Source organism: Hydra vulgaris, chromosome 13 (assembly GCF_038396675.1).
Source record: "Hydra vulgaris chromosome 13, alternate assembly HydraT2T_AEP".
In the NCBI taxonomy this organism is placed as follows: Eukaryota; Metazoa; Cnidaria; class Hydrozoa; order Anthoathecata; family Hydridae; genus Hydra; species Hydra vulgaris.
In genome coordinates, this window is record NC_088932.1 from 1,619,220 (window position 1) to 1,633,290 (window position 14,071).

The following is a 14,071-nucleotide window of genomic DNA, read 5'->3' on the forward strand; positions in this document are numbered from 1 at the left end:
ATACTTAAAAATAAAATAAAGCTAAAGTACTTGAAGTTTTAAAATTCCAGTTACAGTTTAAATAAACAAATTCCTATTAACAAATATCTAACAGCAAAAACACTGACTTATATATATATATATATATATATATATATATATATATATATATATATATATATATATATATATATATATATACAGGGCTTGAAATAACAAACCTTTTTGCTCCAGTGATTTGTCCGACAAAAACTCAAGTTAGACGGGTATGTCCAATAAAACCTAAAGTAATGCAACCAAATGCCTTTTCTGATCACGTTTAAAATATTTTGTTTTTACAATTTGGTCATGTCTTCTCAAAAATGAATTAGCTCAAAAAAGTGACGTATTTTATTAACATAGCTGTTTGTTCAACTTCATTTTCTGTTATTTATAAAAAATAAAAAGTTCAAAAATAAAATTTGTATACAATACTTAACTTAATTATAATTTTGGAACAACTATAATAATTATAAAATAAATGCACACATAGGTCAGACAAAATGAATAATAGAGGTTGTTTTTTACTGGACAAGTGCCAGACAATATCCAATGAGTGGCAGCTATTTCGAGCCCTATATATATATATATATATATATATATATATATATATATATATATATATATATATATATATATATATATATATATATATATATATATATATATATATATATATATATATATGTGTGTGTATATATATATATATATACATATATATATATATATATATATATATATATATATATATATATATATATATATATATATATATATATATATATATATATATATATATATATGCATACTTAATATATATATGCATGTGTGTATATATATATATATATATATATATATATATATATATATATATATATATATATATATATATATATATATACGACTTCCACCACGTCCCTGGAAGTACTGCGCTCAACTTAGTTTCTCCGCGCAGCGGCCCTGCTCGGCAAGATTCGTGTTTCGGAGTTAAAGAGTTGAGAGAGGGTTGTACCACGAATAACAACTAAAAAATAAAAAACACAAAAAAAATGAGTAGCCTCCTCGACTGTAGTGGCCCCCCTCGGGCCTTGGGGAGGTAAATAATCTATAAAAAAAAAATATATATATATAATATATATATATACATATACATACACATACATACATATATGTTTATATATATATATATTTATATTTTTATATACTAGCAGAAAGCAACCTGTAATACGGGTTATGGTCAGTCTGTTACATAATTAGATTATAGTGGCTGTTTTCTACAATTTAAAGTTGCGAAACCTTAACTAATACCCTTTTAGAAAAACACCTTCAAATTGAAGAAATTAAACCATCTGTAAAATTAACATAAAAAGTATGAGGTAAAATAATTTACCAATTATTTAACATTATTCAAGTAATTTACAACTGACATAGGTTATATCAGTGTAAGGCAGAACCATTTTCCTCGACATTCCTAAGTTCAACACAATACGTTTTTAGTTACTACCACAAAATAATAACACTTCACCATGCTTTAAATTGACGAAAAACTTAAGCTAAATTCTTGTTATATTTTTTATAAAATGAACTTTAATTAAGTATTAAGATTAATATGAAGTGAACTTATATTATACAGGAGTTAATAATTTTTTGGTATCCCCTTGATTCATTTTTCTTTAAAAAAAAAAAATTGTCTTAAAAACGTTGAATGCACACAACTAAATAAATTTATTAAAAATTACTAAGTTTATTATAACTAAGCAATTGAGTACAAATACATTTCAAACAAAAAAAATTTAATTTACAATCAAACATGTGTATAACAAGTTTAAAAAAGTAAATGTGTCATATGACAAACCTAAAGTAAAAATTGTAACAGATAAGTAGACATAAAAGAAAAAAAACAAAAAAAACTGGAAATTAATTTACCTGCTTTTCGGTAACCTGTTGTCATACTTCAGTTCTTGTCATGATGCAGCAGTTCTTGTCAGTATTGTTTAATAACGTTATTTCATGTTGGCTTTTAGTAAACTTTGGTTTAATTTAAAAGACATCACAATAGATTTATAATATTTTAATTAAAAAGCAAAATAAAAAATGCTTCAAGGAGCCAAACTATAAACATTAAAGATAAAAAATCATATTGAGATATAAATAAATTGCATTTATATAGCTAAATATATTGTCTTGGCTCATAGTAAATTTAAAAAGCAGTGAGTTCAATAAATTAAACTACCAATTAAATATTTTTAGCAATAGAATGTAGCATCATTATATTATGATAATTGGGTAATGAATCAGTTTAACTATATTTAAGTTTAATTAATAAAAAACAAAATAATGATTTTAATTAAAAAAGACCAAAACAAATCAAATATACAACATATATTATTAAAAAAAAATTACAAATTAAAAAAAATTAAAATAAATCACCGAAGAAAAAGTAGCAACAAAAAAGTTATAAATATCTTCACTGATAGAAGACATTTACAACCTTTTGGTTGCTGTTTTTTCTTCGGTGTCTCCCAACACCCCGGTATGGATAAGCCCTCCATTTGAAGGAGGGCTCATCCATACCGTCATTACTACACCACTTATTGAAGAACCTCTCTGAGAGAGGCCCTGGGTGTTGGGAGCGATAATTTCTGTACTGCTCAAATGTTAACAAACCTAAAATCACAAAAGCTCTCAAATGTTAACTCTAAAATTATAAATAAAAGGATATAATAAAAATGATAAATATTTGCAGTTTTATTTAATCAAAATATAAAGCATAACCTCACCATTTTCACAGGATGAAGAGGATGCTGAAAATATTAAAAAAAAAAAAAAAAGAGAGTAAATTAATATATATATATATAATTATAATTTTTTTTACCTATTCCCCTCATTTCCTCCATAAAGTTATATTTCATGTGTCTTAAGACAAATTTAATAAAACACGAAAAAAATTACATAAATTTTACCATCAAGAATAAGCCAATAAATACTAATTTAATTTTACTATTTCCTCTTTCCTGAACAATTTCTAATATGTGAAAACCGACCTTTGACTTCTGAGGTACAAATATAAATGCTTCATTTATTTAACTATGCTAATCATAATTTATACTTAAAAATAAAATAAAGCTAAAGTACTTGAAGTTTTAAAATTCCAGTTACAGTTTAAATAAACAAATTCCTATTAACAAATATCTAACAGCAAAAACACTGACTTATTTCACTCTTCAATTCTGTGTCTAAACAATAAAAGCACTTAAATGTATAGACGCTAAAATACCTACTTAATTTTTTAAAAATGAATTCACCTAAATTTTTTTTTTTTTTTTTAAAGCATCTTTGCTTCCAACAAGGCTGCAAGCAGCCACTAATTAAAGTTGGAAGTTACTGAAAATAATGTAACTAATACTTCTAAAAATAAATCTCAATTAAACTTACTTGATATAAAATGATAAAAATTTGTCTTACTAAGAATTTTAAATTTCTCTTTATTATTTACAATATAATTTTAAGTAGGACCTTTGTTCTTGGGCTTATTGTATAAAATTATAAAAACCTACTGTTTTACTTAAAAGTCAACAACAACATTTTAAAAAACATTTTAGTTACTTTATAAAAAATAAAAATTCTTTTAAACTTACTACCTCTCTCTTCATTGTTGTCAACTAAACAGAAAAACAAACAAAAAATTGATAGTAAATTTTCACTTTGGTGGTAGGTTATTAAGTAGATTAAATAGATCTTTGATCTATTTAATCTGCTCTAACAGTCTACAACCTTATCAATAAACTATAGTTATTTTCTACAGCTCAATGTAATTTAACATAGATATGTTTTTTAAGTAATTAAGATTATAATATATTTTTTAAGATTATAATATATAAGTGATAAGGAATGTTTACATACGAATAGTAATGTGCTCTTTCATTTTCAGTATTTAACTTAAACCATGCCGTTTGGTGCGTATCACGTTGACCTGCACGATTCTTGATTTTCAGGTACATTGCTACCTTTAATATTAATAACCAAACCATTATCACAACGTCTATAGTGTGGACAACCATTATGAACTGCTACTGTGTTAGCATTAAATTCTTTAGGATTGTTTTTGCTGCACACCCCATCTTTCATGCAGGGAGAATTTGGATTCAGTATGCCTAATGGACTGTGAATGATGCAAGTTTTAACAACATCATAGAGATCACGATTAACATTCGGATCTGGAATTACTGCAGATATTAAATTATTGATATCATGTGCTGTTTCAAGCTTATCATCATTTGCAAAGTGAAGTAAAATATGAACATGTGGCAAACCAGGGTTTTGAAATTCAATAACCTGAACATGTGTTACAACTTTCCCTAATACACCGTGCTTTAAAATGTCATTGAGAAGGTTATTTAATTTGAGTTTAAATACTCAAGTAACCAAGTTAGGTCTATCATTTGCTGTTATATATATATATATATATATATATATATATATATATATATATATATATATATATATATATATATATATATATAATATATATATATATATATATATATATATATATATATATATATATATATATATATATATTTATTTATTTATTTATTCATTTATTTAAAATGAATAAAAACAACTTTTGATGGAACTCTGAGTTTCATGCTCTTCGGCAATCATCAGCCATTGTGTATTTCGTCACTTAAAAACCGTTTAAAAAATTACAAATTAAAATTACGGTGGAACGAGTTCTGATGTTACAAAAACCAAACAAAACAAAAACAAAAAGACGTCAAAGGTATTTAGTCCCCGGTGTCAAATAAGGATAGTAAAAATTTCTTTGAATGCCGGCACTTTGATATTATTTCATATCTTTTATTAAGTAAATTTTTTCCTTTATATGATAATATATGAAATTTCTCGTGGAGACAAAGATTACAAAGTTTTGATTCTTGGTTGTAGGGCTTGCATAATGCTATTATTTTCCATGTAACAATAGGTTTTATATTTTTCGATTTTAGCTTCCATATTTCATTAGAAAGTTCAGTGTCATTTTTATATTTGGGTGCATTGAAAGATTTAAGATGGTTGGCATACCTTAATTTAAAAGTGGTTTCACTTATATCGAAATAAACTAAATAAATAAATATTGCTCTATTATTTAATAATATTGAGCACTCTTAAACGCACAAGAGTATTTGTATTATTATTATTATACCATAATAATACATTATCTATTTTGTATATATATATACATATATATATATATATACACACATATATATATATATATATATATATATATATATACATATACATATACATATATATATATATATATATATATATATATATATATATATATATATATATATATATATATATTTATATATATATATATATATATATATATATATATATATATATATATATATATATATATATATATATAAATATATATATATATATATAAATATATATATATATAAGATGATTTATTGTTCAAATTGCGTGATCAAGTTGTAAAAACAAAATTTTTTTATGACCTAAAACAGCAATTTCATATATTTCAAGTGCATCTAATAGCGCTTCCGCAAGAGAAAATGTCCAATAAAAATTAATGAAGTGGGATCGAATGCCATTCCTGACCACGCATAAAAAATTTTGTTTTTACAACTAACAAAGTTTTCTAACAAAAGTTTTTCTAACAAAAAGAGAATCTTAAAAAAAAAGAAAAAATCTAAGCTCAAAAAAATAAGGTTTGAAAAGGAAAATATATTTATATGAGCTTTTTTAAAAATTACTATATTGTGCGAAATGCTTTGTAAATTATTAAATACATAAATTATTTTGTAAATATATTAAACACATATTTAATTATTATTTAATTATTAAATACATACTTAAATATGTAATAAAAATGTATAATAAAAATACAGAAATTATTAAATACATAAATTACTATGTAAATATATTAAATACATAAATTATTATATTTACTTATTACTTTATTAAATAAAGTAACAAATTAAATATGTTTACAATAAACCCATTTTATTTAAATTATCAAAGAATATTATAAATAATTACATTTATATATGCATTTTTTTTTTGCATTTATAATTTTATAAACACTTTTACTAGCAAAAATTTTTAACACGAAAACAAATGTTATGTAACAACTCAAAAAACCGGGCTACTTAATATATGTTCCCTATTTAGATGATATAAAGTTGTCTAATTATTTTTTTTTTTTTAATCCTGCAAAAAGAAGTATTTATTAAAATGGAAAAAAACAAATTTTAAATCAATTAGGCCTCTTTTTTTATTTGAAAAAAAGTTAAAATCAACTCTTACAGTCCCAAGTGTAAACCATAAATTTTTTTAATGACACATCCTTGCGTTATAGAAAAATTATTACCTACAATTACAATTCCTGCATTAGACTTATAATTACAAATTATAACTCTAACGTTTAATATTTGTTTAAAATTTTAAAAATAGTGAAAATATTTGTTTAAATACAATACAAACAACTCTTAACAATTTTTATTTTAAAATTTAATTTGTATTGATTGAAATGCATTATCAAAAAAAGTTAGGCAATGCATATAAAATATGCATATTTACAACTGCAAAAAGCTATGTGATGTGATTTATGTGAATGATTCTATAATATCAGATGATAAACTTGTGGCTGATGTTTTTTATGCATATTATAAAGACACTATATTGCAGTTGTACATCAAATCAATTTCTGAAACTATCAAAACATTTATCCATGACCTATAGAAAATTCAGTATTTAAATACAAATCACACCCAAGATTATTGCAATTAAGAATTTAATAAGAAATTCACTACCCTTTTCTTTTTAACATACAACCATCAAAAGGTATCTAACCATATTTCTAAACTAAATAAATTTAAAGCACAACATAAATACGATATATCAACTAGAATTATCAAAGATACCATCATTATTTTTTCTGATTTTATATGTAAAGACTATAACTATGTTATTTCAAACAACATTCAACATCTAGACCTATTAAAACAACAAACGGCATCCAGACCTATTAAAAAACACTGATATTACTCCAAATCACATAAAAGGCTCCAAAGCAGATAATAGCAACTACAGGCCAATCAGTATTCTATCCAACATATTTACTATATATGAAAGATATATGAATGAGGATATAGCTAGCTTCTTTGAAACAATTTTATCTAGACATCAATACGGTTTTTGTAAAGGTTATAGTGCTCAACAATGTTTGATTAAATGATTGAAAAATAGAGAAAAGCCTTAGATTACAATGGGTGCTTTGGCGCTTTACTAACTGATCTCTCTAAAGCCTTTGTTTGCATATCCCATGCGTTACTAGTTGCAAAACTAGATGCCTATGGTTTTAGTCGAAACAGTATAATGTTTATGTCTTTCTTAATGAATAGAAAACAAAGAGTAAGAATAAATGATAAATTCAGCTGTTACACTGATATGCTATACAAAGTTCCGGAAGGTTCGATTCTTGGACCTCTGTTGTTTAACACTTTTATATTTAATTTATTTTTTTTCTTTTCTGGCATTGAAGTTGCTGGATATGCAGTTGACAATACTCCATACTGCACAAGAAAAGACATTACTTCTGTAACTACTAACCTCCAAAAAGCTGCAAATCAATTGTTAATATGGTTCAAAAATAATGGAATGAAGGCAAATCCTGAAAAATATCACCTTATCATTAGCAAACATAGTGCCCTTGAAGTTACTATTTCTAATTTATCAATTAAAACATCCAAAGTTGTTAAATTGCTCGGAATAAAACTAAAATTTGGAGACTAGTCCTAAATGATTTTAAAACATCTTTATCTTTGAAGGAATTTAAACTTAAAATAAAAACTGATTCCCAAGCAATGCCTATGCAATTTATGCATGGTTTTTATCAAAGATGTTGGATACATTAATAAGCTAAAGTAGAATGAAATCTTTATTCTTTTGTTAGTTTTTGCCATTCTAATTGGCTTTTTTATTACCATTATTTGATATATTTATTGTTTATCTTACAATTTACATTTATAAAAATATTTATTTTTGAAGGATAAGTGTCAGTTGACTTAAATTAGCCAATTAATGAACTATTAATGTAACAACTATAAATAAATTACAAATAAATGTGTGAAATGTTTTGTAGTAAATCCCATAAAGAGAGAGAATTTTAACTTTGTCATTTTTAAATTTGTAAATATTTGAAATGTTTAGTTTATGTAATAAGTTCTATTTATATAATTTTAACCAAAAGTCAGTGTTTTAGTGTTTTTTGTAACTATTTGGTTTTATTGTTTAAGGTTTTTTACTTATAGTTATGGTGAATGTGGAAAATACACAATAGAATATATTATCAAACCTTGTAGTGGAATGTATTCATTTTTAAATGCTGAGATATTTGATTATGTCAATATAACTGTATTTTGTGAAATGTCATCAATTAAATTGGTAACTAATTCAACCTCAGAAACATACCCTAAAGTGCCATTGAAAAAAGAGTTAACTTTTTTAATAAATCAAGATTTAGGTTCATTTATTATATACACAGTAGATTGGGGAGATAATGTAGTCCAATTCATTGATCAATCACAGAAAAAAAGTCCTTCACCATTTGTTCTCTCGCATACATATAAAAATCCTGCAAATTATACTGTTAATGTGATTGCAAAAAATGCATTGCAAGTAACAAGTAGTGAAATTATTGTTCAAGTTCTAGATTGTTCTTTTCCACAAATTACTTTTCAATATGGAACTCTACAAAATCCTTTAAAAGTTTTTAACCCTGTTAAAGAATTTGTAGCATATGTAGATGTAGATAACAATGATTGTTTACTTGAAAATATTAGTGTTTATTGGATATTAACAGGAAGTAATATGACAAATAAGTCTCAGGGAATTTTAAAAAACAATAAAATACTATACTCTTTAAAAGGGAATTTGGATTATGGGTCTTACATTATCTCTTTGTATTTTACATTCAATATGTTTACTAATATATATGTTTCTTATTTCATGGTTGTTGATTTACCAATGTATATTGAGATTGACCATGGTGAATTTCGTACTGTTGCTTACAAACAGAAACAAGGTGGTAATATCTCTTTTCAAAATTTTGAAATAACTGCACTTGTAAGCTCTGATGGGAGCCAACCTAAAATAAAGTATCAAGGTTTAGTATATGAATGGAAATGTCGAATTGTGAGCAACATCTCATTTGCTTTACATAGCTTAATTGAAAATAAGATGGTTAATTCAAATTTGGAATCCAATACTTGCTTTAATGAATCATGGATGGACATAGCAGTTAATAGCCCAGAGCTTGTATTTAATACCAGTATGTTTTTAGAAGGAATAAGATACCAGTTTCAAGTGATTGGTACCAATCTTGTTAAAAATTCACAGAGCTCTTTTATTCAAGAAGTTATGATTAGTCCTGGTGAACTACCAAACGGAATGATCAAGTATGTATTATATTACAATATTTGAAATTATTTTTGTTAGAGTTTGTTTTATCGCTATATATTTATTATCTATATTTATTAGGGTTATTCAAAAAAGCCTTTGTCAAAAGGCTTGTTTGACATATATATAATTAGTATAAGTCCTAGTATATGATCTGTCTAGACTCAAAAGTAGAGTAAAAATTTTTTACATTTTTTTTTTGAATGGAAAAATCAGTTTTTGCCCTTTTTTAGAAAAAATTTTGCCCCCTTTATATCACCTTTATATCTCAACCTATTTAAATATCCAACAAAATGGTGACAAGTTCTAGTACTTAAGTTTAAGGTATCTTTTTTTTTAACAAACATTTAAGGCTTTTTGTTATATTTTGCGTAATATACTAAATACCTGACAAAACACCTGTTTTGTGTACAACTTTATGTTCAAACTTTTTGTTAAGCAATATTTGTTTTGAATGAAAAATAAATAGATTTTAAATAAGTCTTTATACATTGAATTTATACAGTACAGTTAAACTTATATTAGAAATATTTTTGTATTTATATAATTAAACTTTATGTATTATATATACAAAATATTTTTTATTTTTTTTTACATAAATTTAGAAAGATTACTCTTATATAAATGTTTTTTTAAATTTAAATTTTGTTTAATACATGTAGTGTAATTTTTTTAATTGAAGTCAAAACTCCTAATTGTAAATTCTTTGTTTTCTTACTTGGCAGTTCTATGAGTTAATGACATGATCTTAAGTAACTAAAAGACATAATTAGCATAATTAAACATAATTAGCAAATCTATATTAGTAGAAATAGGTTAGTTTTCTGGTATGCAGAATTATCAAAAATTATTATTGCAGGTTTCTTGAGACTCTTCCAATAGTTGCTTGGTTGGGCAAATAGATGTTTTTTACTTTTTTTGAACCCTGAAAGAATTTTGAGAAAGAGTTTTTTTAACCCTGGAAAAATTATGTGCTCAGTAACAGGCCTATAGTAACACTGATATAGATAAATTATTATTAATTTTTAATGAGATAGTTGTCTAACCCCATAATCTCACCACTTAACTGTGACTTCATAAAAAACCTGTGAGCTGTGTTCCCATCATTTCAGGGGCAATCTAGGATTTTTTGGTGTGAGAGGGGAGATCCGCATTTCTTTGGTGTTTGAGTTTGAAGCTAACTGTCAAAAATCAAGCAAACTCTAAACCATCTAAACAGTTTCAAAAAGTTGAGATGGTTAGAACCTTGGGGGAAAAAAAATTTTTCTCCCCTTGCTGCAAATGTTTGAGCAAAAAGTTGAGAAAATATTTTTTACTTTAAAAACTGATAGTATAATGTTTTTTTTATCATTTAAAACTTATAACTATTTAAAGTTTGAACCAATCCCCATGATATGCTTTGCTATGCTATAGCTTGACAAACCTAAATTTTTGAATTTTTTCTCATACATTCACTATTTTGACATTTTTATAGCTTCTTCAAAAACTTTTTACACTTGAATTGGTTTGCTACTGCTACTGTTGTCAGAGTCACTGTTGTTACTTGATTTGTTTGCTACTATTCAAATTTATGCTCATCCTAAAAACTATCAGAAACAAGCGATAATTGTTATTTTTTTCCAAAATAAACATTTACGTGACGCCTATCTAACGCTAGTTTAAATGTAAAATAGTGTAATTTGTTTTAAACTGTTATTGCATCACTGCAACTATTTTCAATAAATATAGCTGAAGTCAATAAGCTGTAATATAATGAAAACTTTCAAATGAGTGTCGCTTAAACAAAAAATTTTAACTAACCGTTATGAGTTTTACTGTATCTTTATTAAACTTAATTAAGAAAATTAAAGTTTATAAATCCCTTAAGCAGTGTAAATTTATTAGTTAATATGAAGGGAAAAATTAATATTGAATTAATATGTTATATTCACTTTTAGTATACTTTTACAATTTATGAAGAATTTTTAATTCTTTTAAAGTCTTTTAATTAAAAATCGAAATATAGTTTTTATATGCAGATAATCATTCATTTTGATTGCTTTTTATTTGTATATTATATTTACTATCAGTAAGTCTAAAAATGAGAAACGGATTACTTCAAACGGATTTCTGTTTCTTAGCTTATTTTGCTATTTTTTTGTGTCATCATCTTTCAATTTCCTGTGTGTTTCATGTTTATTGAGATGTGTTCTTTAAAATTTTGGAAAGTATTTTTTATTATTTTCTTTTTTGTGTGTCAATGACTTAGATGCAAAACATTTGTCACACAATTGTGGCAAGCAGTTTCAACTATTTTTCAACTTCTTTTTCAATTTCTGTTTTTTTTTTTTTTTTAATTTATTTATTATTATAGATACAACTGCTATAGAAATACTCTGAGAATGTAACAAATTATTTGTGGACAACAGTCCAACTCTTTTGCATTTGTATCACTTTTTCGATAAATGATTATCGAGTCTATTTTTAAATTGGATGACAGTGTCAGCTTCAACAACATCTCTAGAAGAATTCTCTTTGGCCAATGTTTATCTTGGTTTGCATGATGATAGGGTGTTGATTATTTCTAATTGCTCCTGCAGGACCTTGGAACTGATGGTAGTAGAGTTGATTTATTGGGACCAATTTACTTTTAGAAAGCTGTTGGAGATTTTAAAATAAAAAATTAACATTCCTCTAAATCTTTTATCTTTAGTTAATTTAAGAACTTTGAATCTAGAATCATAATTAAGTTTACACAAAGCAAGCTCTAGTTTAGAAGCTTGTCTTTGAATTCTTTTGTCCTTAAGGAATTCCATGCTGAAGAAAATGTCTGAAGATATGTTTTTTGCTGAAGAAAATGTCTGAAGATAAGGTTTTACAAATGATATGTACAAAATCTTTATTTGATGTTCCAATAAATGAAGGTTTGTTTAACATTCCAAGAATTGATATAGCTTTTTTTCATATGGAACTGTTTTAATTCATTTCAACTGTGATTTTGTTTCAGTTATTAAGCTAAAGCTTACTGAAGAATGATTACAACTTGAACTGCGTGGTGGTGGTTTAATTATTGTTTTATAGATAGATTCAAGATAATTTGTAAAAACAAGATCTAAAATTTTTTTATTTGGTTCAGTTATGTTTTGTGTTAGTATTAATCAGATATTTGAATGCAAAACTGCCACCACCACGAACTTTATCTCTGTTTTTATTGTACAAATAGTAATTGTCAATTGAGTTGACTGATCTGGTGTTAAACCATGACTAAGTAATTGCTATTATGTGATAGTTAAATGTTGCAATAAATATCTTTAGCTCATTCTTTTTTTTTTTTAAAGAACTGGCTTTGCACTAATAACATGTTAAGTTCTATTGGTTAGAAGGTAAGGGTTGTCTGAGATTAAATAATTTCAATTTTCTTGAGTTCACTCCGTGTGACCCAATAGAATTTCTTCCCATTCATAACACCATATTTCTTGTTAGTTAGCCTCCTGTCTGTGTCAGGTTTGACATTTGGAAGGTTAGAGTTGCGCAGATTCCTTTTAGTTTGCAGTTGTCAAAAATTTTCTCTCAAGTCTATCAACTATCGAGCATTTTCTCAGTTCTCTCTCAAGTCTATCAAGCATTTTCTCAGTTCTCTCTCAAGTCTATCAAACATTTTCTCAGTTCTCTCTCAAGTCTATCAAACATTTTCTCAGTTCTCTCTCAAGTCTATCAAACATTTTCTCAGTTCTCTCTCAAGTCTATCAAACATTTTCTCAGTTCTCTCTCAAGTCTATCAAACATTTTCTCAGTTCTCTCTTAAGTCTATCAAACATTTTCTCAGTTCTCTCTGAAGTCTATCAAGCATTTTCTCAGTTCTCTTAAGAGTCTATCAAGCATTTTCTCAGTTCTCTCTCAAGTCTATCAAGAATTTTCTCAGTTCTCTTAAGAGTCTATCAAGAATTTTCTCAGTTTTTTACGAGTCTATAGAGAGTTTTCTCAGTTCTCTAACGGGTATATCAAGAATTCTTATGTTAAAAGTTTTTTTGAACTTTTTAGAGTGGTTGAGATGAATTAGTTTTAAATTCTACAAGCCATTTCAATAATTTGTATAAACAAATTTGAATAATAAAATACAGAATAAATATATAATAAAATAAAAAAAAAGAATAGTGTTTTTCGATCACTGAAAGTTCTATGTATACTTTTCAAAAAAAGAAAAAAAAAATTATTAAGCCTAATTTTTATATGTTTTTAATAGTTTAGTTCAAAAAAGTTGTATTTTTTAAATAAAAATTGTATAATTTTTTATTCAGAAAAAGATTTTCTACTACATGATAGAGCTAATGCCTAATGTACTTCTTGTGTTAATTGCAAAATAAAAATTCAAATTAAAATCTAATTATTTTTAGTTATATATCCTCCTGCATATATCCTGATAACCTGCATCAATATAACAAAAAAAATTATAATTTTTTTTTATTATTAAAAATTGAATTTCATTTATAATTAAATAATTTAAAAATTAAATTACAAAAAAATAATAAAAAAATTTGAAATAAAATGAATTAAAAATTTAAAGATTAAGTTATCAAAG

General features: G+C 25.1%; 1 protein-coding gene across 4 annotated transcripts in view; it reads left to right on the plus strand.

Annotated features, from left to right (window-relative positions):
* LOC100203937 (uncharacterized) overlaps positions 1-14,071 on the plus strand; it is a 252,056-nt gene that overhangs the window by 174,196 nt on the left and 63,789 nt on the right. For all 4 annotated transcript variants that reach the window (XM_065815356.1, XM_065815357.1, XM_065815358.1 and 1 more), the window contains one exon: positions 8,367-9,512. In XM_065815356.1, the coding sequence (XP_065671428.1) occupies positions 8,367-9,512 (1,146 nt within the window). The remainder of the gene's footprint in view (positions 1-8,366; positions 9,513-14,071) is intronic.